This window comes from Tachysurus vachellii, chromosome 1 (genome assembly GCF_030014155.1).
Source record: "Tachysurus vachellii isolate PV-2020 chromosome 1, HZAU_Pvac_v1, whole genome shotgun sequence".
NCBI lineage: Eukaryota > Metazoa > Chordata > Actinopteri > Siluriformes > Bagridae > Tachysurus > Tachysurus vachellii.
In genome coordinates, this window is record NC_083460.1 from 32,945,255 (window position 1) to 32,973,041 (window position 27,787).

At 37.5% G+C, this 27,787-nt stretch overlaps 1 protein-coding gene across 1 annotated transcript; it reads left to right on the plus strand.

Annotated features, from left to right (window-relative positions):
* On the plus strand, positions 1–27,662 carry sh3gl3a (SH3-domain GRB2-like 3a). The gene is made up of 11 exons (XM_060883849.1): positions 1–186; positions 15,860–15,928; positions 16,954–17,026; positions 18,142–18,285; positions 19,464–19,597; positions 19,855–20,013; positions 20,443–20,546; positions 21,386–21,510; positions 21,729–21,761; positions 22,512–22,577; positions 23,050–27,662. The coding sequence occupies exons 1-11, from the start codon at positions 142–144 to the stop codon at positions 23,253–23,255; spliced, it is 1,158 nt and encodes a 385-aa protein (XP_060739832.1). The 5' UTR covers positions 1–141; the 3' UTR covers positions 23,256–27,662.
* Positions 27,663–27,787: the final 125 nt, after the last annotated feature.

The window sequence follows — 27,787 nt, forward strand, 5'->3', positions numbered from 1 at the left end:
TACATATTACTCAGTAATACAACATTGAGGCTCCGAATACGATTTTCTCACGATCACTGAAGGATTATTTTCCGTTGTTTTCTCGTCGTTTTTACTTTATTCTACCTCTGTTTCGACTTTACGACCCCATTTTCTCTGAGGATGTCGGTAGCGGGTTTGAAGAAGCAGTTTCATAAAGCCAGTCAGGTAACGCAAGGGAAACCTCACAGTTCCTGTTTGCGCTTTTAATCGCTTTATAACGTTACTTCGGCTACGAGCTTGTATTTAGCATATTTCATGTTTCCGTTCATTTTAACTTCAAATTTTTTTTTTTTGCAGCATAAACTATATAAAGATGTTTTAATTGTTTTTTTAGCAGTGTTTGTTGTCGCAGAAGCGCGACGGCCTGAAAGATATACTATCGTTCTTATTTAAAAGCTGTTGTAATAAGAATTGCCTTCCTTTTTCAGACACACAGCCGATTTATAAGAATGGTTCGCTCAAAACGTTTGCTAAGAACAAATGAGTGCAGAATAGGCACTAAACCTCATCAGATAAATTACACCATGCTAAATGGTGGCTATTACTTTCTTATTCTTTCCCATTCATTGTTAGCAATGCTAGCATGTTCGGTATAGCAATTCCCGTAAGTACGTTTCTAAGGTAACGGTATGTTGGTCTGCTCGGGTTTCATCTCTCGTGCTCTACTCGGGTCGTTAGCAACAATGCTAACTCATCTGCCATCCAGCTGTTTTATGACGATTCGTCACATTTACTTGCTTAACCGACGCATAATTATACACATGTTCAGCCTAAAAAAATAAAACAATTAAAACAAAACAAATCTGAATGAGTTAATTCAGATACTTGCATGTGGTAATACATGTTTATTACATATTTATACACATTTAAGTGTTTCAGCTGGGCTTTCTTTGTCTTCTCAGGAGAGAAATAAATAACTTTAACATCCAAAGTCTGAAGCAACAAGTGCAACATTAGTGTTGAAATATCTCAACCAGAATTAAAATATAAAATTAAATATTAAACTAAAATATTGACTTAACGCCCACAGTATTGAGTACTAAAATCTCTTACATTGTAGGTTGAACACGAGGAAACAATGTATTTGTTAAATCGACCCTGTCAGTATACACAAACGTGCTCTACATCTCATGTCAACATAAAATGCAGGTACATTTCTCTATGTGCAAACAGGTTTTCTCTGCTCCTCTACTCCATCCATGAGCACAAAGAGATCCATCACTTAGTACCACAACTGAAATAGTACTGATGATCTCAGTACCACCGCTGGGTTTAGAAACAGTCAACCAACCGAAAACATCTGACTTACATCTGGTCTGAAACTTAGAGCTGGTCTATAACTGTACACCTGACTGATAATGTAAGCGTATACATTTATTTGAGTGTACAATTTGTGCATAGCAACAGTTGGGTTACAAGTTGTATATTTACAACATTACAACCCTGTTAGAAAAATCTAGTATTAAGTAGACAATGGAAATAAGGTGATAAAATGATCTCTAATCAGACAGCTGCACATTCAAAGGATAACTTGGTTTTGATTTCCTTATCATGATATACGGTTAAAAGATAAAAGCATGCTTAGAACTGAGCATTTCATTTTTCTATATGAGTTTGAGTAAAACCAGATGTTGCTCTGCTTCTTTCTGATGTTTTGATGAGCAATGTGGAAATACAATACGTGACCTGCTCCAGAAGCCTAAAGGATTCATAATCTGTCAACCACAGCTGTTTATACAATATAAAATGTGCAGTAAATCTCTGATGTTTTTGTATAATTTAACAATAGCTTGCATCATCTATATGTCGGGTTTAAACTCGGAGGCTGCTGGTGACTAGTGCTTTTTAAAATGAACTTGTAATTGATTTTTTTTTGCAAGTATGTTGTTGCTTCTTGTTCTTGTCTTTTAACAAATAACACATTTGTACTACTTCCGACCAATTAGAACCCAGAGTTTGAGCTTATGTTAGTTAAAAGTAGAATTTAGTCTAATATCTGTACAGAGTGTTACTCATATCTCAGATATGCTTTGCAGTGTCTGATTAGCCAGGAAATTTTGACATGGTGTCTGAAGTTTTCTTTTTTTCATTTTAGACAGCAGCTACTTTATTAATATGGCTAACTAAGATAAGTTTCCAATTTAGAATTGTGTAAACTTTATGCCTATAACATTACACAGTCCCTTCAAAACACCCGGTTCCACATGACCTCTGTTTTTACCTAAACAGCAGAGTGTGTTTTTATTAAAATTGGTGAATTCCAATCAACTGGGAATTATATTGTAACTTGAATGTCTTCATAATTATAATTCTGCCTTCAGACTGGCAGGCAGCAGGCATCTTTTTGTCCGTTTTTATTCACAGATAACATTGTGGCATGTTGTGTCAGAAATCAAAATAAATTTGGCACAAATTTAGTATTACTGAACGTTTAACGTTTTGAGTTTCAGCTACAGGAAATTAAAATCATTTCTGCTGAACTTTTGCATTAAGGCTGACAGTGTCTTGTTTGAGAAATATCATCTCCAAACTTCGTCATAACCAATCAGATAAGAGTTCTTGGTCCTTGGCTCCAACACGTGGGTACATACCACGTTTGTATTATTGCGTATTTTCTCTTCTGTGCTTTGGCCTGTGCATTCCTTACTTATCTTTTACCACAGCATGTTTTTCCTCTCTCTCAGTTAACAACCCCTGCTGTCTCTGATATCACCACTGCTTTTACAGAAAGTCCAAAAGCCCAAACAGTGATACAGCTTTCCTGTTATTCAGGTTGAGGGGAATATGTGTTTTACTGTTTGGCATGATGAATAAACACAAAGCTGAATAAACCCTGAATGATGAGATGATAAGTTGTAACTGGGCTATTACCAGGCTGTGGATGTGAAAATATTTGGCAGCATGTGTTATGCCATGGGGAAGGAAGCATTAGGACAGCTGTTTTTTAACTGTCAGGTAATCCAGGTAATTTTGTTCACTGAACAATTATCCTGTAGACAAAGATGCAACAGTTAATGCTAGTGATACCAGGTTCTTTCCGAGCTCAACACTCCACACTAGTCAGAAAAATGCATTAACTAATGCGGTCTGTTACTGTGTTTGCTATGACTTGTGACAATGTGGTGCTATAGTCACACTTAATGTTGTGAAACATCCATGAGACAAGTCGGTTCCTGTTTTTATGTACATAATAGCAGTTATAAACTGTAATTTCCAAACCAGCCTCCTGTGTTTTTTCCTGTGTTTTAAAGTTATTAAGTCTAAAATACAGTGAAAATACAGCTTGTTGTGCTACTGAGTACTCATCCACCTGTGTACTCTGTCCAGAAAACCTACTGACCTTAGATTAGAAAACACTGACACAGTTCAAGTTAATGCACATAACACGTGTAAATCATTTTTTTTTTTTTTTGATGAAATCAGAGGGTTGTTTGTTCAGCCCTTTGTATTTGGGCTTGTCGTGTACACCGAGTTCTATCTTTTTTAGCTGTCGCCTAAATAACCAAGGTTTTATGTGTAAATATAATGGCTAGCAAGTCAAGTCAAGCTTTTATCGTCATTCCATATATAGCTGTTGCAGTACACAGTGAAATGAGACGTTTCTCCAGGACCATGGTGCTACATAAAACAAAGACAGAGCTATAAGGACTTAGTGAGTAGTCCTAGCCACATAAAGTACATCTGTGCAACCCGGTGCAAACAGTGCAGGACAAGACAGACAAGACAATACACAAAAGACAATACCCAAAAGACAATAAACAGAAACAGCACTAGGCAAATGTGCACTTAAGGAAAGCATGACTTGTGGGACAATATTCTTTCTTGTCTTCCTGCATCCTGAATAATCAATCAGTCTACACAACAACATTAGAGGAACTGATGCAATAGTGAGTGTGTGTGGAAAGGGTTTTGCATTATGGCTGCAACCTCCTTTTAAATTCCCCATGCAGCTTTTTTTCTTATACATGGACACTTAAGAGTATCCTCACTGGGAGGACTTTGGCCAAGGAGGCAGCATGTTGGAGGCATAATGTTTGCCTTCCCAAAATAAAGTCTCTCTCTTAAAGACAGCCTACTTATAAGTATTATCACACTGTCAGGCTATAAAAAATTGAATACCGACACATGTCTAAAGATATAAAAGCATTGTGACCTTTGTGTCATTTGTATATTACATTAGGCATGTGCTAATAATCAGTTATGCAGTACATTGTAATATTCAACAAATACAATATAAATAGCATACAATTCAGAATATTTTTCTTTTTTTTTCATTCAGGTAAACTTTTCGAGGTAGGGGGAGGTTTTGCACACTGTTTGAGTCATTTTCTATTAAAAAGTAGCAGGAGATCAGGTATTTAATTAATATAAAGGAGCCGGCTGTTTCCTGGATAATAGTGAACACAAAACAGCTGTCACTCTGATTAGTGTTTTTTTTTTTAACTATTGTAGCAGGTTAAATGGTACACTATATGGCCAAAAGTTTGCGTACACCTCACTATCACACCCATATGTTGTTCTTACCCAAACTGCTGCTACAGTTGTATAGACTGTATGCTGTAGCATTACAGTTTGCCCTTCATTAGAATGAAGAGGCCAAACGTGTTCCGGCATGATAATGTTTCTGTGCACAAAGCGCCATGAATATGCATATAGAGCCCTGATCTCAACCCCACCGAACACCATTGGGATGAACTGGAACACTGACCTCCCAGATCTTCTTACGCAACATCAGTAACCGACCTCACCGATGCTCTTGTGGCTGTGTAGGTGTTTGCGTCCAAATCGAACCCACAGTCAAAATGTGTAGTGAGTGTCTTTGGTTTGATTAAACTCTGAGTCTCTTTGTTGAGCACAGCAACATTAGTAAAAAGTTGTATTTGCACAACCTTGTTCACTCATTAAATATTAATCACAGCCTATGTATATAGAGCACCCTCTCCTTCAGGATGAGTGCAATTCTCACCAGTGTTTATTACACACATTACTCAGAGAACTGCAGTAAAGGCTCATGTGCTTCTGAGGGCTGGACAAGGTGTTGAAATGAGGAAAATATGAAGTGCTTACTGGAGCCATCACCGTTTTATTGCTTTTTTATCGCAGCATCCACTGCAGACATCAATTGCTTATTTATAAATATTGGAATTATACACGACTAGACATATGCCAGTATACAATTGTATCTCATAATCATTGCCTTAATGTGTATCATTGCTTTGTAAGTGTTTAACCAAAAAAAATCTCTGCTGATATCAGTTTGAGTTTCAGCTTAATCATACCTTTTTAAACAATTTTTGCAATAATAATGGTGTGTTATATTTTGCAATACAATGTCTAACCATTTATTGATAGATGCCAGTAGATCACAGATCAAAATTCTAGGTGTGTAACACGGTGAACAAGATGGACAAAATATCATGAGACCGGATGTGAGTTTGTTTTTCTTTTGCCCAAGGTTCTGCCTTATTTTATACAGTCTTTATAGAACAGGGTTGCAGACTTAAATCTGACCTGATTGCTGTTTGATTTCTTTTCTGTAACAGAAGCTCTGACATTTCTGACACTTTTGAGCATGAAAAGGTGCTAGTGTCTATGTTACAGTTAAAATAACACCTAAGTTGTCCTAATATCATGCAGTTAGCTTCATGGAGTTCTTTGGCTTCAATCCATACTTTAGTTTGTAGATGTTATGATCTTTTGTTGGTTGTTATCCCATGCTAGCCTTCTCTGCACAGTACTGAAGTATTGCATGTCTCTAGTTCTGTCTGTTTCTTGGTGACACCATTTCCTAGCCTTTGTTGTGCTCTTGTGATGTCTGGTTCTAGCTGTAGCTTGTTACTGGCTTTCTTAACCACATCTGCCTGTTTCCTGACCCAGGCTATGAACTATTGCTATGATTACTTGTCTGTAATAAGTCCTCAATCAACTTGATGTGAATACTTAGACTCTTGAACAACAAGAGGTCAATAAGCTTGCTGAACTCGAGTCTACGTGTATTTGGTAACTCTCAGATTCCTGTGCGTGATATAGCAGGTGATTGCTGAGAATACATCTCTCTACGGACCCTGAAAAAACACATTGAGGCAGCACAGGATGCTTTTTTTTCTCTTTCTTTCTCTGTGTGTTTATGTCTTTTAGGAAGTTGTACGCAGTCGGTTCCGTAATCTCATTAACTGCAGATCAGTGGCTTCAATCACAAAATGTTTAAAATGTTTTTCATGTTCGTTTCAGTTTACAGTAAACAGCAAGTGTATAAACACCAGAATGTGTTGAGTGTGTGTATATAATACTGACAGACAAACCCTAGTACTTATGTTCAGCTGGTGCAACTGGCTACTGTGATTCACAAATGTCCATATGTGCAACAATATGGCAAGAATTACTGTTAAAGAGAAAAAAATATGAGGAGTAAAAGTTCAGAACAACTGATAGAGAAACGATTCATTTCTCAAGTCGGTGAAATTGACTCAAGTCGGTGAAATTTTAGAAATAGTTGGAATCATATTAAAGGGCGGGCATCAAGAGATGATTGTGTCGCTTTCAGTTAGATGGTGTTCTGTCTGTGAGTCGCTGTTCAACCAGACAGTCTCTGTCGCATCTGCTGCAGATGAATGATGATGATGATGATGATGATGATCATGCCTGCTGAGGCTGCTGTTATTTTTCCTTCTTCCCTGCACTCTTTGCAGCAAATTTTTTGCTTCTGGTCTCCTCAGCTTTCGGTTCTCCTTAGTTATCAGCAAGGCGCCAAGTGGAGCGGTAATCTGTTCTACTGTCCCACTTGTTGACCTTGACCTTTGTGTGTTTTTTGAAGATATCTTTCTAGCATAGGAACGGGCATCCAGTCAACCTCTGGTTTTGGGAATACAGCTTTCTTCCATTCCCGTGACATGTGGAAAACAGTACCGCAACACTATTTTGATTCTGAAAGCCAAGGTGCATCACATCAAAGCACATTAAGTATATCGTTTAGCTGTATAGATAAAGAAAGTTTTTATTTTGTGAAGCCTGGATTGGAAATCGACTCGTCATGAATGGGTTGCTGATATCTTCACCCCGTTATTACGCTATCGGCTTATTTACATCGAGCGTCAACGTGTGTTTATATTGCGCATCTCATTTTGTTTAGGAAGGAGACTCTGGTTTAGATACTGACCAGATCCTTTTCAGCTCTTATCATGCATGATAGAGAACGTGCCACTTGGTACAATCATTTTTCTTCACTACGATCTGTGCATTTGCAACCCAATTAATACAAGCATCCTGAGGGGTGACAATCAACCATACACTGTCTCCAGACTCTGCAGAATCCTCAGTCTTATTTACAGTGTTGGGAGTGTATGTTTGGATTGTTAGCTTTAGGATATTGATGGCTGCTGTCAACTATTTCTTTATTTATGGCCTTCTTTTTCCATTGCAATGACAGCGTGAGAGATTAGTTCTGCACTCTGAGGCAGAGAATGTACCATTACGATGTGAGCTTCCCGCCTCAAGACCTTTAATGGATTTTAAAAAACACACTGCTTGCCTCTCTGGATTTATGAAGTTCTTTGATCATTCGATTTACATCCTTGGCTCTGGTGAGGACAGGATTGCATTCGAAGGCTGTCGTTATGTTGCTCTCATAGACGTCACCCCACCGTTCCCTCAGAGCCAAATCCTTTCTGTCACCTTAACAGATGTTCAACATCACTGTAAACTACATGAGAAATGTTTACCCAGAAGGCATTGCAATATGATGCAAATTCAAAACAGGCAGTCCTGCCTGGATTTCACGTACTTTGCAATCTCGAAAATGAACATGTGGAGGGCTTGGAGAAGATTTTTAGTAGTTTTGAGGTAAGACACCTCCTGTTATGTTTTTACATCACGCTCTGAGCCAAACCCATCTTGAACATGACTACACCTGTCATATAAAGTGAGTACATACAGCATGTGGGCAGTGGTGGCTCAACTGGTTAAGGCTCTGGGTTGTTGATTGGAGGACCGGGGATCTATCTATCTACCCTTGAGCAAGGCCCTCAACCCTCCCTGCTCCAGGGGTGCTGTATCATAGCTGCCCCTGCACTCTGACCCCAACCTCCTCAGTTTGGGTATGTGAAGAAAAGAATTCCACTGTAATGTATATGGTGATAATAAAGGTTTCTATGCCCCTGTTCTATGTGGCTTCAGTGGCCGTAGTTTAAAAGAAGAATCCTGTGCTTTCAATTTTGCAATTCTTGTAGATGTGTGCAAAAAAAAAAACCTATGCAACTCTATTGTGTATCAGATTACATAGAATTTCATTTCATTTGCAGTTTGTATCTGCATTTCATTGAGGAGAAAAACAGTGTCTTAACTGTCATGTTATTGTAAGGTGCATACAATTTAAGGAAAAGGCATTGTAGTTGTATTGTCTCAGTTCTTAGGAGAGTAAAAAGAATTTAAGGGGCTTGCTTTGTTTAAACAACAACAAAAACTGTCTCGGTCATCTTATTGTTCAGAATACTGAAATCAGGAAATGGCATCATTAAAGTAATATACATTGTGTTATTGAGCAGCTTTATGTTTGTGGAACCTCGTTTAAGACTAAACATGATCAGTGTCTGCATGTCATCACCAACCCTTTGTTCCTTTCATGAGAGGGTTGCTCTCATTTCAGACAGCTTTCTGGGCAGCATTTTTGTGCCCCTGAGATTTAGATTGTCCCATTTACGAAGGCAGTTTTGGCAAAACACGTTATTGCCTCATTCTCCCTACTCTCAGTAATTTCTTTAAAAGTAATATATCATATACCTGATGAAGCATTTTGTCGAACAGCAGAAAACCACATTGAGGCAATTTTCTATCTATCTATCTATCTATCTATCTATCTATCTATCTATCTATCTATCTATCTATCTATCTATCTATCTATCTATCTATCTATCTATCTATCTATTTATTTTTGCAGCATTATGTATAAACTCTTGAGACTCGTGTGCGAAAAACCCAAGAGATTTCTCACTCAAGGCAGCCCATCTGGCACCAGAAACCATGCCACTGGAATAACATTTTCCCATTTTTAATATTTGATGTGAGCATTAACTTTAGCTCTTGGACTGTATCTGTATGATTATATGCATTGACTTGTTGCCACACAATTGGCTAATTGAATCTGTGTAGCTCAAGTTCAGTCGAAAGAATGTAACTTATCCATTTACTTTTGTGCAAATTCACTTCAACCCTATTCATCCTGACTTTTCCAGCTTGTAGAATAAAAGTCAATTATAATAATAATATAATGATGATGATGATGAACAAAATGAACTGAATTGAAGTGAGCTATATATATAACCACCCACAGTAACAGCGTGTGTTATTAGCTCCTAATCTAAGCTCAGTCGGCCTTGTAGGTGGTCGATAAGCAGTGATTGATAAAAGGAAACAAGCCGTCCTGACGTCAAACACGATTCAGCCTGTCATTATGTGTGATAACAGTAAATTAGTGTAAACGCAGATGGATTTGCAGCTGTAGCTTAGATTTCCTGGAAAATAAAAGAAGCCAAGCCATGACATATAAGTCCATTGTAACAGACCACACAAACTCAATTTTTTACTTTTTCTCTGTGTGGGTGTGTGGTATTAAAAACAATGGTCCATGATATTGTAATATCAATTTACAAAATATTCAGACATAGAGAGAGAAATGCTGATTGACTAATATGTTGCGTATATAAATATTTCCAGTGCCTCATTGGTGGATGTTCATTTATTAGCTAGCCTATCAGGTATATTGATCTCTTGAAAAGGTTTTCCTCACTTTTTCCAAACTCACCGATTTGTTGACAAAGGTTTTGTGCTCTGTGTTCACAACAACATAAATAAAGAAAGAAATGTATTTGTTAGCTAAATTTCGTTGTTGCCTAAGCTGTTTCTGTATCTTGATCCCCCATATTACTGTTAGATATTTGGTCAATTCATTTGTGGCATAGATGTGGCCTTTTACAGAAAAAGATTATGGTCATTTTCATACGTTTGTTACAGTCAAAGCTTTTGCAACAAAGCTACAGCAAACTAGAGAGGTGCTTCACATAGTAATTTCAGTTTCTATATCGGGCTCATTTCCTCTCACTGTGTTAGCATTGTAAACTAATGGCAAATTTTTATCTTGACCTAATCTCGTTTTACAAAGCTTCAGAAAATAAATCTCTCTCAGCAGCAAAGTCAGATTTATTTTCTTGTTGTGACAATTGTTCACAACTACAGATATGTTCTGTAGTTCATGCATCTTTTATTTTTGTTTGCAGCTGGTATAATCTAACAAAATAGCTGATTCAATTATTATAGCAAACCAGTCTGATTTACACCACAGTGACCCTGAGCAGGCATTAAGGATGGCTGGGATTTCATGTTAATGTATTTGGTCTTGCTACGCCAGATTCAGATCAGATTGCTTGGTCTTGCTCAAGAATTAAGAGCCTCTTGCTCATGTGACTTTTATGTTGCGTTCCAATCCTTCCCCTGTTTGTATCAGTGTTTGTATCTGAATTCTTATATTCAGCTTCATCCCTGCTCTGTATGTTTTGTGATGCAGGAGACTCAGTACATCATATTTTATATTGACTTTTCCTTACCGTATATTGAACTGTTTATGAGAAGCACCAATCATTTGGTTGGAAAACACCAATCATTTTCTGCTTACTTTTACACTCATTATTCTAACATTAGCTGCTTCAATACAATCATGGATCTCTTCCGTAAATTCTACACTTCCATATATCAATCTAATTAAGTGCAAACATGTCTTGATTGTTGAACATTACAGCAAATTATTGGAAATTACAATTCTAAACATTAAAGAGGAATCATATAGAAACCTGGCCTTTTCTATCAGGAACCCATCACCAGAGCCAGGTTTTCACATCCTGTGCTTGGCATTTGATGCCTTTTGGCCTGCAGGTTCACGCCGTGTTCACTTTGAAGCCTGGAAACTGTGTTTTCATTTCCTTATACAAAGGACACATTGGTCAGACTTCCTGATTATAGCCCTGCAGTATAACTGCACATTGTCTTCACTGAGATCAAATCATAACACATCATATTCTAGTTCTAAGCTCAGGGTTTATCTCAGCTGATTTGGTTTAAAGCAGGGGTTCTCAACAGACCCTATTCCACAGACCCTCTTGTTAGAGATTTATTTGATGATCTTTATTTCAATATGTGTATTCCTAAAAGTTAACTGACAGAGCACATTGAGTTCAAATGACCCCTTATATCGATTAATAACTGGTTAAGAGTTTATATAAGAGTTGTATATGTAGAAGCTGTAACTTTTCAGACCCCTGGGTCTTTAAGGCGCTAGAGTGTATGGGTTCATGTTTTTCCTGGTACATCTTGATCAATACACTACCAACCTCATTGCCAGCTCTTCTGGCACATGTCTGCTCACTATCCCACATACTCTACCCACGAAATCATGATCTGTCAGTGACTTTGGATCGTAAAGCATCATACAGGATATCATACAGAAAAGCAGTTTTCCTAATGGAGTAATTGATCTCCTGTAATGCCATTGTTTAAGCTGCGATATGGATGTAATAAAAAAAAAAATCACGACATTGGATTGGATTGGATGGTTAGAATGCCATTCATTTTTTATCCCAAATCCCCTCCAGCATACTGGGTATAGATTAAGTTAGTTAATAAACTCCTCCTAGTAAATTCTGTTCACAACCTCCATTGATCCCAGGTAGGGACTTTCGGACAAGCATGTCTTGACTTGGCAATACTTTGCTTTAGATGTGTGATGTGTGAATTGTCATGCTGAATGGTGAAATTCCTTTTTATCTTCAGCTTACTGGCAGACACCTGAAGGTTTGGCACTAAAATCAACTGATATTTATTGATATTTCATGATTTACTCCATCTTAATAAAAACTAGTTCTGGCTGAAGAAAAGCAGTCCTAATGCATGATGCCACCACCACCATGCTGCACAGTGGGTATGGCGTTTTTGTTGGTGATGTGCTTATATTTTAAAAATAACATTTGTAATTATCAAATTAATCTCATGATAACATAAGACATTTTGCAACATGGTTTGTGGCGATTTAGAGAAAAGGCTTCCATCTTGTCAGGGGTGTGCAGGCTTTTTAATATAAATCGCATATCAGAAATGGATTTACGTGATGATGTGCCATTGCTTCCTTCCTCACGTGACGGTTCCTAACATCTGCATCTGCTTGTTTGTTTTGTCATGTGCCTTTGTTTTGGACTTCTGTCACCAGTGACATTTCATTGCTCTGTAACTCATTTATTTTGTTTATACCTTGTTTATACCAACATGAAGTCTTGCTTATTGTTATTTTGTGATTCTTAGCCTTGTGCTTCTGTAGTTCCTATTTGCTTGGAACTGAGCCTGTTTGACTTACAATTTGGCTATGCCTGTGCTTCCCTCGTCTGCCAGTGTTCGAATCTCTGACTATGATTGCTGGAGTTGTTCCAGTAAAGCCTACGCTGAGTTTACACACTTACATCCTGCTTCGTCTAACCGTGCACTGCACGATCTTTCACACACAGGTTGCTTTGGCTACTGTACATGCGTGTTTCTACAAAACTAACAGAGTAAATAAAGCCCTGTATCTGTGTAAGAATGAGAACCAGGCCAGAGGTTTTCTTCAAATATCTTGACTAACAAGATGATCGGCTTTTTTGTGGACCTACATAATAATACAGCTCCATTTTGAGCGCTACACTCTGTCGCCTTCAGATTGTTAGCAGTGTCTCTGGCAATCCCAGTGGGACTCCGACCGCTAGATCCTGGCAGTACAGTTCTTATTGATCAGATCCCAGCAACACAACACTGATGGGTCATTTCTCAGCAGCATGGAAGTAATTGTCAGCATCCCAGCAAATTCAGGGTTTAATTGGTCTGATTCCAAGAAAAAGCTAGGGTTCTTTAATGTGCCGTGCTTCTGATTAGATCTCATTAACACAGCAGTGATTGGTCAGATGTCAGAATCACAGTGTTGCCTTGAATGACATTATTTTGTTATTTTTAGACTTCCTTTCACCCTGTGGTATAATGCATTTGTTTGAGCTAACTAATTTACACCCAGTAAGATGAATCTCACTCCTCTGTCTCCAACGTTCACCCCTTCCAGAGCCATTACCCCCTTCCAGAGAAATACAGCGCCGAGAAGATGACAGAAGTATTGGGAATAAGAACGTATGCAGAACCCTCAATACAAATGCCAAAAATGTACATTTCAAAAATAACAAATACCTTATAATTATAATTTAATTATAATTTATAATTTTATACTAACAAATAAAAAGTCAGATAGCAGTTTTTTTATTTTTATTTATTTACTTATTTATTTTAATACAGATTTCATGTAAATTAGGACAAAAGTGCATTGTCCTGGAATCCTTTCAACAAATTTCTATCCAATCATTATTTTTGACTTTTTAGATATTTGTATTTCGTTCTATGAACATTCAAATACTTTTGTCACTCAATGTTTGAGATCATTGATTGATGAAGTAACAGGGATGTGGTAGCCTCATGGTTAAGGTGTTCGACTACTGACTGGAAGGTTGTGAGTTCAAATCCCAGGTCCACCAAGTTGCCACTGCTGGGCCCCTGAGCAAGGCCCTTAACCCTCAGTTGTATAAATTGAAATAAAAATGTCAGTCACTCTAGAAAAGGTGTCTGGTAAATGTATATGCCATTACATGTTAATTATATGTAATTACACCACAGCTAAGGAGTCTGGATTGATGTAATTTCTAAAATTTCTTTTTTTTTGAGTAGGTGTAGAATGCTACTGCTTGTTACTGCTCATTGTCACTCTCGCTTCATTCCCATCAATAACAAATGACAACTCTTAATCAGTGTCAGTAAGAGTGGGAACATGAGTTTGAGCAGGTGTCCACATATTCTGGGTTAAGAGGGAATTCTCACTGCACTCGGCAGTAGTATTTAATCATATTTAAACCAAGACCTTAATGAGAATGAATTTTGGAACTTATATTTATTTTTGTCAAGCTGAATTCACCGCTTCGCTGTTGGTTTTTCTGTACAAGCCGTGGGTGTGAAATGGGGCCGTGTGTGGGAGTTTTTTGACTTCCAGCTGTTATGGAGCACTGGAAAAACAAAAAAAAAATTAAATTAAAAAAAAATAAAATAAATAAATATATATACACATATATATATATATAAATATATATATATATATATATATATATATATATATAGAGAGAGAGAGAGAGAGAGAGAGAAGAGATCATTGATTAATTAAATTTTTATATCTATGTTGATATGCTAATTGACTAGGCTATAAAATTATAATTACATTATCTAACATAATCTAATAAGAAATGTCATTATATCTAATCTAATAGCTAGTCCTGTGCATTAACATGGACTGAGGGAAATGTATTTGGCCAACACTGTGTCTGTCAAGTGTTCTGTTCTGTCCTTACATCACAAGTAAAGCTTATTATTCAGTAAAATATTGACTAGCAATTTTTATCAATATGTTAGTCTGTGAAATGAGTGTGTTGTGGTGCGATATGACTTTTCTCCCTTTACATACAGGTGTGTTCATGTGTGAGTACATTTTATGATGGTGATAAAGTAGATTATAGGAAATATCCTGTTTGATCCTTCTAGAAAAAAAAATGTTTTTGGATCTTGTTGGCTAACTACTATGAGCTAGAACGCTGCTTTGTTGCGTTTTACGTGAACAAACATTATTAAAGTCTGGCTAAAGTGTTCATTTTTACTTGACGTGTTTAAATGTGAGGTGATTAACAATGAGGTGAGGTGGCACACTGCATTGTGTGCTAACAATAGAGTTATATAACGTAAAAGTTTAACGTTATTGCTCAGTTTCTTCACTGTTTCCATATCACTTTTAAGTTGGTTACAGTACTAAAGATTGAATTTGATACCAATACAAAGTGGAGTTTAGCAGCAAACATAAAAGCGCAGGTTTGTTAGGTGGTAATCGAATAAATTTGCACTTTGCCTGTCTGTGTCTTTTCCTTGCTTGCATGACCCTCTCTCCATATTAACCGTTCACTCTAACAGCTCTTCCTGATATCCCAGTCTAATGCCTTCCTGTTGTGAATTGAGGGATTATACGTGGGACAGGAAGGCATTAGACTGCCATTGACATTACCTGTTTCACACACCAGAACACAGCCTATATCTAGGTATCTAATGTATGGTGCAGTTCAGTTTAAGAATACTAGCTGGTTTATTTTGTGTGTAAGGAGTGTGGTCACTGTGATCACCAACATGTATGTAAATACATCTCTCTATCACATTCTGATTGGAAAAATGTCACTTAGCTTTTGAATTTCAAATGAAAGCCATAAGAAATACGATACCGCTCGCTGATGCCGAGGCTCCACACGGAACCTGGGGATACATGAGATTACTGTGGTCTCATTTAGAGACAACGAACATGGCTTTGGTTTGCATTTGATATCATTTTGCTATGACGGCTTAGGACTACAATTGCTATGATAACTTTCCGACTGCAGTTGATGAACAGTTGATTAACTAAATTAATTAACAGTCGATTAATTAAATTAACTCTCCTGTATTACCTAGATGAGGATGGGGCCCTTTGGAGTCTGGTTCCTCTCAAGGTCTCTTCCATGAGATGTTGTGTAAATGTCATGAAATTTCAATTTAACCGGGATATTGTCTAATTTGAGTGGTTAAATAAATAAATATAATCCCATTGTTTGAAGGATAAGATGATCAAGTGTTCACCTACCAAGATTATGACGCATGTTTATTTAAATTGTTACTTTATTTATACAAATAAATCTGTACTGATATAACTCTCTCTCATCCTCAGTTACTGAGTGAGAAGATAAGTGGGGCTGAAGGAACAAAGCTCGATGAGGATTTCATGGAAATGGAGCGGGTAAGGACTTCCCCTGGATCTTTGCTGGTGTTATTCCTACTATTGTGTTTCTTCCCTACTTTAACCCGCTTCCTGCTGAAATAAGCACACCTTTGAAATCAAATACGTATTTGTTCATCTCTGTTGTGTCAGAATGTTCCATGATTAATACTGTACCTCATCTCTCTCACTCATTTTCTACCGCTTATTCGAACTACCCCGGGTCACGGGGAGCCTGTGCCTACAGTATCTCAGGCGTTATTGGGCATCAAGGCAGGATACACCCTGGACGGATTGCCAACCCATCGCAGGGCACACACACTCATTCACTCACACAATCACACACTACGGACAATTTTTCCAGAGATGCCAATCAACCTACCATGCATGTCTTTGGACCGGGGGAGGAAACCGGAGTACCCGGAGGAAACCCCCGAGGCAAGGGAAGAACATGCAAACTCCACACACACAAGGCGGAGGCGGGAATCGAACCCCCAACCCTGGAGGTGTGAGGCGAATGTGCTAACCACTAAGCCACCGTGCCCCCTAATACTGTACCGTAATACTGTACATCCTATTGTATTGTATTGTGCACAACACTGGGCTTCCTACAGTTTTATGTAGATATTTATTGTAGATATTTATTTATGTCCTTTGGTTTAGCATTTCAATTGGAAAAAATCACTGTCAGAACTGTCTAGACAGATTTAAGAGAACGTCTGCTACACTTTTGAGGATTATGCTGAGGAGATCGGCTGGTAGCTTGTTACATGCATCTTGGGGAACTTTGCACCATTTCTTCTGCAGACTTTCACTTCTTTTAGTCTGTGCATGTTCTAGGTATTCCTGGTGATTTTTTTTTCCCTCCTGAAAACAAAAGTGCATTCTGTGTCATTTCAATAGCAGTAGATGTGTTGAAGCACAACTAACATGAGAATTTAATCACACTGCTTATGGAAATAAGAGTGTGAAGGGTAAAACACAGTCTTCACAATGTTCTTGCATCATTTTTGTTTTCTCTTCCTTTCTCGCACCTTGTTCTGCAGAAAATAGATGTCACCAATAAGTCTGTGTTTGAGCTTCTTACCAAAACCACAGAATACCTCCAGCCAAACCCAGGTAAGAAAACACAGGATGTGCACGCAGCAGCTTGATTGAGTTACAAACCAGGTGTTTAAGAACCACCGTTGGAATTATTAATCCTGTTGTTTTTGTTTCATTATTCCTTTTTTAATTCCTTCACAATTTGGTCACCTGATAATAATAAAAATAATAAAGAGAGAGTGAATGTTAATGCATGATCTGAGACACAAGAGACAAACGTCTGCTCATTCTGTGTCACAGGAGAGCAGAACTAAATGTGAGAAACAAGCTATCTGCCACATATAAGGTGGTGTGTTTGCCCCCTTCCTGATTTTTCTTTTTTTGCACATTTGTCACACTTTAATGTTTCAGATCAACAACCAAATGTAAATATCAGTCAAAGATAACAAAAGTAAACACAACATGCTTTTTTTAAATGAAGGTTTTTATTATTAATGGAAAACAAAATCCAAACCTACATGGCCCTGTGCATTAATAACTGCGTGTTGTGTTTACTTGTGTTATCTTTGACTAATACTTGTTTGATGATCTGAAACATTAAAGTGTGACAAACGTGCAAAGAAAAAAATCAGAAAGGGGGCCAACACTTTTTCACACCACTGTATGAGCTCACAGAAGCTCAAGATTGGTTAGTGTCAATGGGATTGACACGGTAGAGAGAGAATGCCCCTCCCACCCAGACAGCACAATCAGTTTTGCTTAGGATCTCCAAAAAATAGGGTCAATATTTTTTAAATATCAGCAACTAAAAATAGTGTTGTAGCTGTTACAGTTAATGTATAGTTATAAGCATAACTAGTTATAAGCTCAATAGTTCCGGAAGATGAACTCAGCAAATCTGTGACATTCAGACTCTCAAGTGATGTGACGTTGATGTGATTCCCTTGTGACTGATTTGTGTGAATTTTCCTGGGTTCTCCAGTTTCCTCCCAAAAAAAAATGCTGACAATGAATTGGTTAATAAATTTGTGTTGGTGTGAATAAGTGTGTGAATGTATTTTTATGTATGGAATGTATGGTGCAGTGGGAAAGAAATATAGCTGCTTCTGCAATTTGTGTATGTGTGTGTGTGTGTTTGTGTGATATTGAGTCATTGTGGCTTATGAGTTTGTGTTTGCTTTATTTTGTAGCATCAAGAGCCAGACTGGGGATGCTGAACACCATGTCAAAGATCAGAGGACAGGTAAAGACCACCGGCTACCCACAGACAGAGGGGCTTCTGGGGGATTGCATGATCCGGTATGGCCATGAACTTGGAGACGACTCTACATTTGGTACCCACACACAGACACACAAACATACATACACACACAGATATTTTTCAGCAAACCATAACTTCAGGCCAACAGCATGTGCATGTGATCATTTTCCTTACAAATGCATTGTTCAAACAATTAAAAAAAAATGAATGATACATAATGCATAAACATAATGATAGGTTACTTATACTTGGAGGTCCTGCTCCTGCACATTTTGCCAGATCTTAGCACATTGTGTGGATTCAAACATCAAAGATTTTCAGAATAATTGACATATTAATGTCTTAGATAGGAGGTTATAAGCTAGCTAATGAAAAGCCACCATCTTGCTACAATAGTCTTGTTTATACTCAACAAGTATATTTATGTTAATAGCAGGAATGTTTATTTCAGATAATGTCCTTTGGTGATATATCACTTGTACGTTCAGGATTTTTACGTATTACTAAATGGATGCATACTTGATGTAAAATTATGCATAAAATTGTGATGAAGCACAGAGCTGATTTATCCTAAAGGTTTAATAACTTACTGTACATTAGGAGACAATACATTCAACACTGCAGACATCACTATCACAGTCAGGGACGTGGGGATAAAAACAGACCCAAATGTGAATAGCTAAAATAAACTGGATTTATTAACTAAAACACACGAAACAGGGACAAAGACACGACAACCAAAGATATGACCAGACATGACACGAGACTACAGATGACAAGGATTCCACGCTGAAACAGGCAAAACGGCACAGTTAAATACACAACACAATTAACATATAAGGAACAGGTGTGCAGAGGCGTGGAGGAATAGACAAGTGCGGGGCAGACACGTGAACACAGAACATAAACAAAGGCACGTGGCCAAAGTCCGGGCTGGATCCTGACAATCACTGGGTTTTGTCCCTGGTGCTGCGTTTTGTCCCTGGTGCTGGATTTTGTCCCTGGTGCTGGGTTTTGTCCCTGGTGATGCTCTTACAGCAGCTGTGCTCAGTTCCTGCTGGCTCTTGCAGGCATTTTGCCTTCAGCAAGTGAAATGTATGCTCAGTTGGTTTCAGGTCAGGTGAATTAACAGTTAAATCTTTGGAAAAGTCTCTGTTTTTGAGTTGTATTCCCTTTACATACTGGAAAGAGTGCATGTTTAATGAATCTCAAGGCTCTGCCGTGCCTCATGGAAGTGCATGACTCTTGCAGGTTGTGCTCTGTTGGATGTGGGCGAGGCTCTGAAACAAATGGCCGATGTTAAAGACTCGCTCGATATCAACGTGAAGCAGAACTTCATTGATCCGCTGCAGACTATGCAGGACAAGGACCTGAAGGAGATTGGGGTAAGAGATCATGACTACAAACAATACAACTGCCATACAATAAATATATATTTTGTATTCTTACTGAAATCACTTTATTGTAAGTACACTATATATACACTAATAAATGTTACATACTAATATGAATATTCTATTATATATAATAAATAAATGCTATATATACGCTAACAAATGTTCTCTAGAGCTGTGATGTGTCCTGAATATATTCAAGATTGCACTATGAGGACGTGTAGATACATTTCTTCTTCTTTTATTAGCATCATCTCAAGAAGCTGGAGGGACGACGGTTAGATTTCGACTATAAAAAGAAGCGACAGGGGAAGATTCCCGATGATGAAATCAAGCAGGCTGTGGAGAAGTTTGAGGAATCTAAGGAAATTGCAGAGAGGAGCATGTTCAATTTCTTAGAAAATGATGTGAGTTCTCTAGAACATTGCAGTAGATTTTAAAAATAACAGGATATTGTTTCTGCTGAGGGCATTAAATAATGTGGACATTACAAGTGGACATTAGTGGCTTTATAAATGCAGTTATTAAAGCCTCTGTTATGTCAGTGATGTACAACAGATAGACGTTTGTGTGGACTATATATTCTGAATATTCATGCTGTTTCATGTATCATGCTGTTTAGCTGCTTATAGCTAAAGCTTTTATAACAGATGTTAATGCTATAGCTTTTTCTACACCACAGTTAGCTGATTTGTTTATAATGCCTAAAAGAATTAAGAACATGGGCAGAAAAACAAGAACAGACATATTTGAAGTTTAACAGGTCACACACCTCACCCTACTTTGGAGGCATTCATTAGTATATCTAAAGGTGCTGGTGTTCCCTCTGCCTGCAGGTAGAGCAGGTGAGTCAGCTAGCAGCTCTGATCGAGGCGGCGCTGGAGTATCACCGTCAGTCCTCTGACATTTTGGAGGAACTCAGTGGCAAATTACAGAGCAGGTATCTCAGCTCAGAACTTTTTAAACATTCATACGACAGTCATATGCAGCCCACATACTTCACTGATGTGAACTGGGAATGGTTAATACTTGTCTGAGCTGAGACTGAACAGATACATGCATGTTCCTGTCTCTTCATGATGTTCTTTTGATAGCACCATCTTATCACTCCTTTTCAAAATATTCAACAGAATAGTAACTATGGAAAACACATCAATATTTTGTTTTACACACACACACACACATACACACACACACACACACACACACACACACACACACACACACACACATATTGTGTATATTGAGACAAATTGTGTATATTGAGACAATTGAGTGTTTTTCCATTGTTTTACTAATATAGAGATAACGCTAACAGATGACATAATATGTTTAGTGAAGTTTAACTCAAGCCTTTACAAAAGTGATGCGTCACACAAGATGTGTGTTTTCTGCGCATGTAGAACTTTGTTTTGTGGTTTCTGATGGCCACAGGATACTTTAGTGCCTAATAGGGTCTACATATCGCCTGGTTATTAGAGCTTTGGCTTAACTGTTTTTGTGACTAAAGAAATACATGAGAATATGATTTTGAGAATGAAATTCAGGAGATCCTCCTACATGTGATTCTTCTCACGAATTGAATCACGTCCTTTCGCCGTCATCTCTTGCCGGTGGCTACAGGCCAAAAATGTCTTTTTTTTTTTTTTTTAGTCATTTTACTATAAACATATGAAGCATGTCATCCTGACCTGAACATAATAGGTTTTGATACTGCATTGTCAAAAAAGAGCAGTGTTCCTCATGTACAATCAGTACTGATTTGCATGTTTCCTGCAGGATAAACACAGCAAGCAGCAAACCTAAGAAAGAGTTCAATCCAAAGTCCATCATGTTCAGCCTGGAGACCATCAATAGCAATCAGCATAATGGCATCTCCTACACATCCTCTCTAAAATCCACAGGTACCATTGTGCTATACTTCTATACATGAATTATTTGTTCCAAACCTGGCTCCTGACCAACGTGGTCTGTAATTTTCTAATGACTCCATTTCTGTTTCTATTTGTTCCATTTATATCATATATATTTTTTGAAAATTACTTCCTGTCTTGAGGTGAAGAAAATAGCATGTATCCATTTTTGAGGAATTTTGTTGTAACTCATCTCTTGTCCATTGCAGATGCTGAAGTGAACCACAGTATGAATGGAAAAAGTAGGTTTTTCAGTATTTTAATTTATTTATTTTTTTATAGTCACTGCTGATAAGCAAATATCTCGACTTGTATGTAAACCTATACTGAAACTTTATTTGTACATAAAACTCAAGGATTTCAAAATAGAAAATGTCACACAGTATTTTGGTATAGAAGCATATCATTATATAGTGGTTCCCTCTAGTGGTTAAAATGGGATTTGACTGTTTCCCTGTATATACACAAGCATATTTTGGCAAAAATCAAGTCAGTGGTCCAAGACATGTCTGGTGTCTGAAGCTGAACTCTAATCAAACTGCGAACTTGTATTTCAAGTAGACAAACTTTCTGGGTTTCTGCACCAGAATATGAAAGATGTGACCTTCAGATTACCTGCAAACTTACCTGCTACTAAGTCACATTGACTTTTAATAAGTATGCGTAATCTTTTTTTAGGCATGAATAATACAGGACACTAAAATGGTGGCTTCGGGATGCATAGATCCAATACAAAACTAAAGAAGCAACTTTCAGAAACCAAACACAACTTGTGATGATCATCTGCATTATAGGGAACATTGTGCTTCTGGCTATACTGTTTCATTATGATGTAAATACCTACATGATTGCTGAATAAGAACCAATTCCTAAGCAAATCACGTTGTTTTTAGTTCTGTGATCACATCCATGTTCATCATTGATCTCTGTGTTTGTGTGTGCGTGTGTCGAATGTGTGCACTTCATGCTTATTCTCCGCATTGTGGGGTCAGTTGATTACATCAGCCATCCTCCTCCCATCAATCCAGACTGGTCCGAAAGCCCCCGAGTGAGCAGTCGTGAGTATTACCAGATTTGTTTCATGAATCATCCAATCAAATTGAGTGGTGTACATGTTCTCAAGGACTGTTACGTCATTGGCCAACAGCCAGTGGGATAATGTGAGGAATTAAACATTTTGAGTCATGTTGTTACAGGAAAATAATCCGTGACAGGATGTTGTGATGCATGACCCCAAAGTTTATTATTATTATCATTAAAAGTATGTCCATTAGTGTTGTATTCCTCTTATACCACAGCATTTGGCAACAATTTGCACTATATTAATGACATCGTAAGGCAGATTGGGGTTCAAGCCCCAGCACTGCCAACTTGCCACTGTTGGGCCCTTGAGTAAGGCCCTTAACCCTCTCTGCTCCAGGGGTGCTGTATCTGAACCCATCCTCCAAATTTGGGATATGTAAAGAAAGGATTTTCCTGTGCTGTAATGTATATGTGACAAAATAAAGGCTTTACATCTAACCAAAACAGAGACGGAGCTGCACATGGACCAGCCTTGCTGCCGCTCGCTGTACGACTTCGACCCCGAGAACCAGGGGGAGCTCGGCTTCAAAGAAGGAGACATCATCATCCTCACCAATCAGATCGACGAGAACTGGTACGAGGGGATGATCAACGGCGAGTCAGGCTTCTTTCCCATCAACTACGTTGAGGTCCTCGTGCCCCTACCGCAATGAGGCTTGTAAACACTGACTCTGTACAAGAGACACACTCTGTGGAAACTTCATCTTTTAATGCTTTATTTTTCAGCGTCTAAGAGTAGTGATTCAAGACAACTGGAAGTGTATTAGATTCTTGATGAGTAGAGAACATCTCAAAAGTTAGATCAAGTCCAGTCACCTTGATTCATTATTTCTAGACATTAATGAGCTGGATGCCTGAAAATCCTATTTTTCAGTATTTATTTCTCTTTTATATGCAGTATCCAGTGTGTGCTTCTGACCTTCTAACTTAGCCTTTGACATTTGTTCAGCACTCTTTTTTTCCAGGTATGTTGATGGCTAGGGCTGTGCTTTTTGTTTGTCTTTTTTTTTCTTTTCTTTTTTATAATTCCAGGTTCATGTGGTTTAGCGGTTTGAGTGCCTGCTCTGAGCTTTCATGTCACCGAAACACAATTTATGAAATGTGAGGATCTCTAATGCTGTTGCGCTTTCTCTCTTGCGCACTTGCTCTTATTATCTGTCTTTTTGTTTACACGACTTATTGTGATTATCTGGAATCAAGACAGCAGTAACAAATCAAAAACGATGCAGAGATTGAAGTACAGGGTGGGCGATGTGGCAAAATTATTATACATCACAATACTTCTCTCACAATGCATAATATCTGTATCATTTCCAATTGATAATCATCCTCGGATTAGCTACTTGGTGTAACAGTGGAGAGATGGTCAGTGAAACGCAGGAGTTTTCAACCTGTTTTCTTCAGTGACCTCATTTTCACCCTCAGACAAAAATTCCCACTACAACTTAACAAAACATGCGAATATCCATAAATGTTATAAACATGAACTGCTATTCTGTATGGTTACTTAAAGTTTGTGTATTTTCCTATGCTCTGCGGTGAGAACATACACAGAACAAAAGGCTTCTGCTAAAACTTTTTTGTATGACGATGCAGTGCCAGTAATCTTTAAGTAGTTCCCTGCTGCCAATGTCTGGCCACTGTGAATAACAGTGCAGTGAAATGTGAAAGGTTGACAGAATCACATTCATTTTGTGACATTAATCTTATATTCACTCCATAAATCAAGTTCATGTGCATAGAGCTCCATTAGCTGGTAAAAATCTCCTGCAGCTCCGTCTGACCCTAAAACCGAGAGCTGACGGTGTACTGGCCATCGTATAATATATACCAAACCAAACCAAACCAAGACAAGATCAGAACTTTTATCCACCCCAGTGTGAAATTACAACATATAATAATTAAGTGAAAAACAGGAAAAATAAGAAATATAAAAAAGTCCTAATAACCTGGGTGCATAACTGTGCTGGTTTCAGAATGAACCAGTGACATTCAGTCATTCATATTAAAACATAAAACTTTAAAAGCTGTCATAAACTACATGATTCAGATTAACCCCTATTACAGCTGTAGTTGTAGGATTTTTTTTTTATCTAATATTGAGTTCATTCGTAGCAGCTGTTCACAGATAGTGTTCTAATTTGCTGGATCTAAAATGTTTACAAGAAACAGGGGGAAAATATTGACATGTGTTAAGGGGTGTGTTTTTCACTTAATTTTTTTGTGTTTAGTCCTGGGCTGGATGGACATGATTTATCTTGTTTTTTTTTTTGTTTGTTTTTTTTTTACATCACAACATCCTGCCATTTTAACAGCAGTGTGTAGACTTTTATATCCATTGTAGCATTTCTTGCTCCTGGTCACAAAGTACTCATGTTTTGCATGTTTTGGTGTTTAAGCTCATGAGCTAATCAGAGAGCCTAAATTTGCTTCAATTGGATAGAAGAGAAAAAACACCAGCCTTTAAATGACAGATGAGCTCCAGAACAAGCACAAAGAAACACTGGTGTAATAAAAAATAAATCAGCACAAAATTCCATTGTCTGATTTATTCTAAGGTGACACCAACAAACTGGACCTGATGGTTTGGTATTAACTGTCTTCTTGTCATATGAGACGTACTGTTTACTCTCAGTCATGATAACTTTTATAATCACATGTAATTAGCCAGAGAAGAACATATTGTATCACAACATATTGTCTCATCGCCCACATCTGCAAACTTGTGTCACATCCTGAAGTGTTTCTTTATGTTGGGATTGTGGTCGTATTGCACTAAAGCTTTAGAATCAACTGTCAGTCACATGGCATGTTGGATTTCCTGTTTGCACTTTCTACTGAATCTCTGTGCCACGTCATGTGTTGACATCAGCCTGTCTCAGAGGGTAAACAATGTATGTTCACCTTGGAGCGAATATTTTCCCAGTACCATACAGTGATGTTACAAAACCAAAAAACCTGCATCATGTTTCCAGCCGTCGAGTCGTTTGCATAGAAAGCTTTGCAATGCTTTTCATGCCTTGTTTGATCTGTCAAGACTGACATTTTGATTAGCCAAGTGCCGATATTACAATTTCATATCAGGGTCGTTGTTGAACCATGACAATATTGTATTAAAACACCACTAATGATAAAATACAAAGAAAAACTAGCTTGTAATTTGGAATAACACACAATCATTTTTGGCTTGTTTGTACATAACAGTACAACAGTTTTAGATTCGAAGAATAAATGTTGAACATTGCGGTATATATTATACCTGATTTTCGGCACATGATCAGTAATGACATTATAAAAAAGTGGTAAATGACTGTATTCCTCCAGTGCCACAAAACTACTCTATGTAGTTTAATCGAGCCATTCGTATTTTTATTTTAACAGCCGATGACTACTTTTTATCATCTGCTCTGTGAAGATGTTTGCATGGCTATGACTGCCTTTTTCTGTGCTGCGTTTTGTCACTGTTGCCTTCGCTGGTACAAGGAAAGATCATTAGATATGTCATAGGGGAGAAAAGGGAAAAGATTTTAATTCTTTATTTTGTTAAAATTAGGGCTGCAACTAATGATTGTTTTCTTTTTCTGATCCACTGATCATTCTGCTTTACACTGTATCATATATAAGTATTTTATAAAGAAGGCGAAATCAAGATGGGAAATTTTTCAGCAGCAAAATTCAGCAGCAACAACCCCGATGAAAGATTCTCAAATTACCTGCATCAGACACCACACTGATGACTGATGTGCTAATTGCCCTGCATCTTAACGGTGGATTAACATTAATAAAAGCATCAAACTATTTTACAGGTCGGTTTAATTATCAAACATCTCAAATTTTGCAGATCTGTTGCAGCCCTAGTTAAAATAAACGTGCTATAAAGTGCAGGCATCTGTGAACTGTGCGTTATCACAGTTTGTAATAATGTCACGTTCTTGTGTTTCTAAAAAAGAAAACAAAATGACAATTTTATTCCCCATGTTCTCAAGTGTCACTGAAATTTACACTAGATTTAATTCTTGTGCTCATTTGTCCAGAAATTATAAACCTTGGAAGACATCTGTATTTTCTATTTTACTGAATAGAACAGACTTTATCTAAGGAGTATAAACTCTATCAGGCTTCTCACAAATATAATCCATATGTTATGGGTGTTGCTTAATGCAACATTGTAGACCTGATGATCTGCTTTCCACGTGACTAGCTGCACTTTTCAACCAGTTTAACAGTGTTTTAAATTTTACTTATTGCCATGTTATATATGTTTATTGTAGGTTTGACTGAGATGACCAGCGGCACATTTATACAGTATTTTTAAAGCTTGTTGTTGCCAAGTAATTTTATTGCTTTTGCTTGAATACAAGGTGAATAGGAACAAGACAAGCTTAAGCAGGCCTTAATGTGAAATACTTAAGCTGTGGTGCTCCATCTGTTGAGCTCAATGAACTGTTGTTTAGACTGTTTATTAATCATACAGGAGTCCAGAGAGGCCTTGCGTTACATTTATATCGTCCCATATGAAAATATTCATCATGCTTTAAGCTTATAGCTAGCTAAATGTACTGACTAAATGTACGGCAAAACATAACGGATGAGATCTATTTGGTTTAATTTTAATTATGCCGGTCTAGACTGGTATTGTAAATTGTTTACCGATTTGGTGTAGATAAATAAGGCTAAGGAATGAGCCTAGGTACAAATTTAAGCCTTTAAACCATTTGACTTTTGTGTAAATTCCTGATACAAACCTAGACTAATTATTTCCACTTCCAGATCAGTCACTATAATGGGACGATATAATAAGAATAAGGCAGGTTCTCTCTGGACTTGTGTTAAAAACACTACTGACTCCTCTACCTTTAAATGTTTTGTCCTGTAGCTTTCTAGTCAATTTTGTCACTACAGTACTTGTTTCAGAGAGACAGGCATGTGGACCATATGTATTTTTTCTTTCTTTTACTCTCTTTAGTATAATTTATACAAAAAGTGTTTTATAGATGTAAATGAATATATTACAAACTGTATATTGCATAAATAAATGACAAATCCTGAATAATCGTGGAGCCCAAATTTTTGACGTCTCCTTTATTTCTGTACACAAAAGCAAACCAGTTAATAAATAGATAAATAAGCAACCAGTGCTCCTGTAAAACATCTGCTTTTCAAGTGCATCTCAAAAGATGTATCT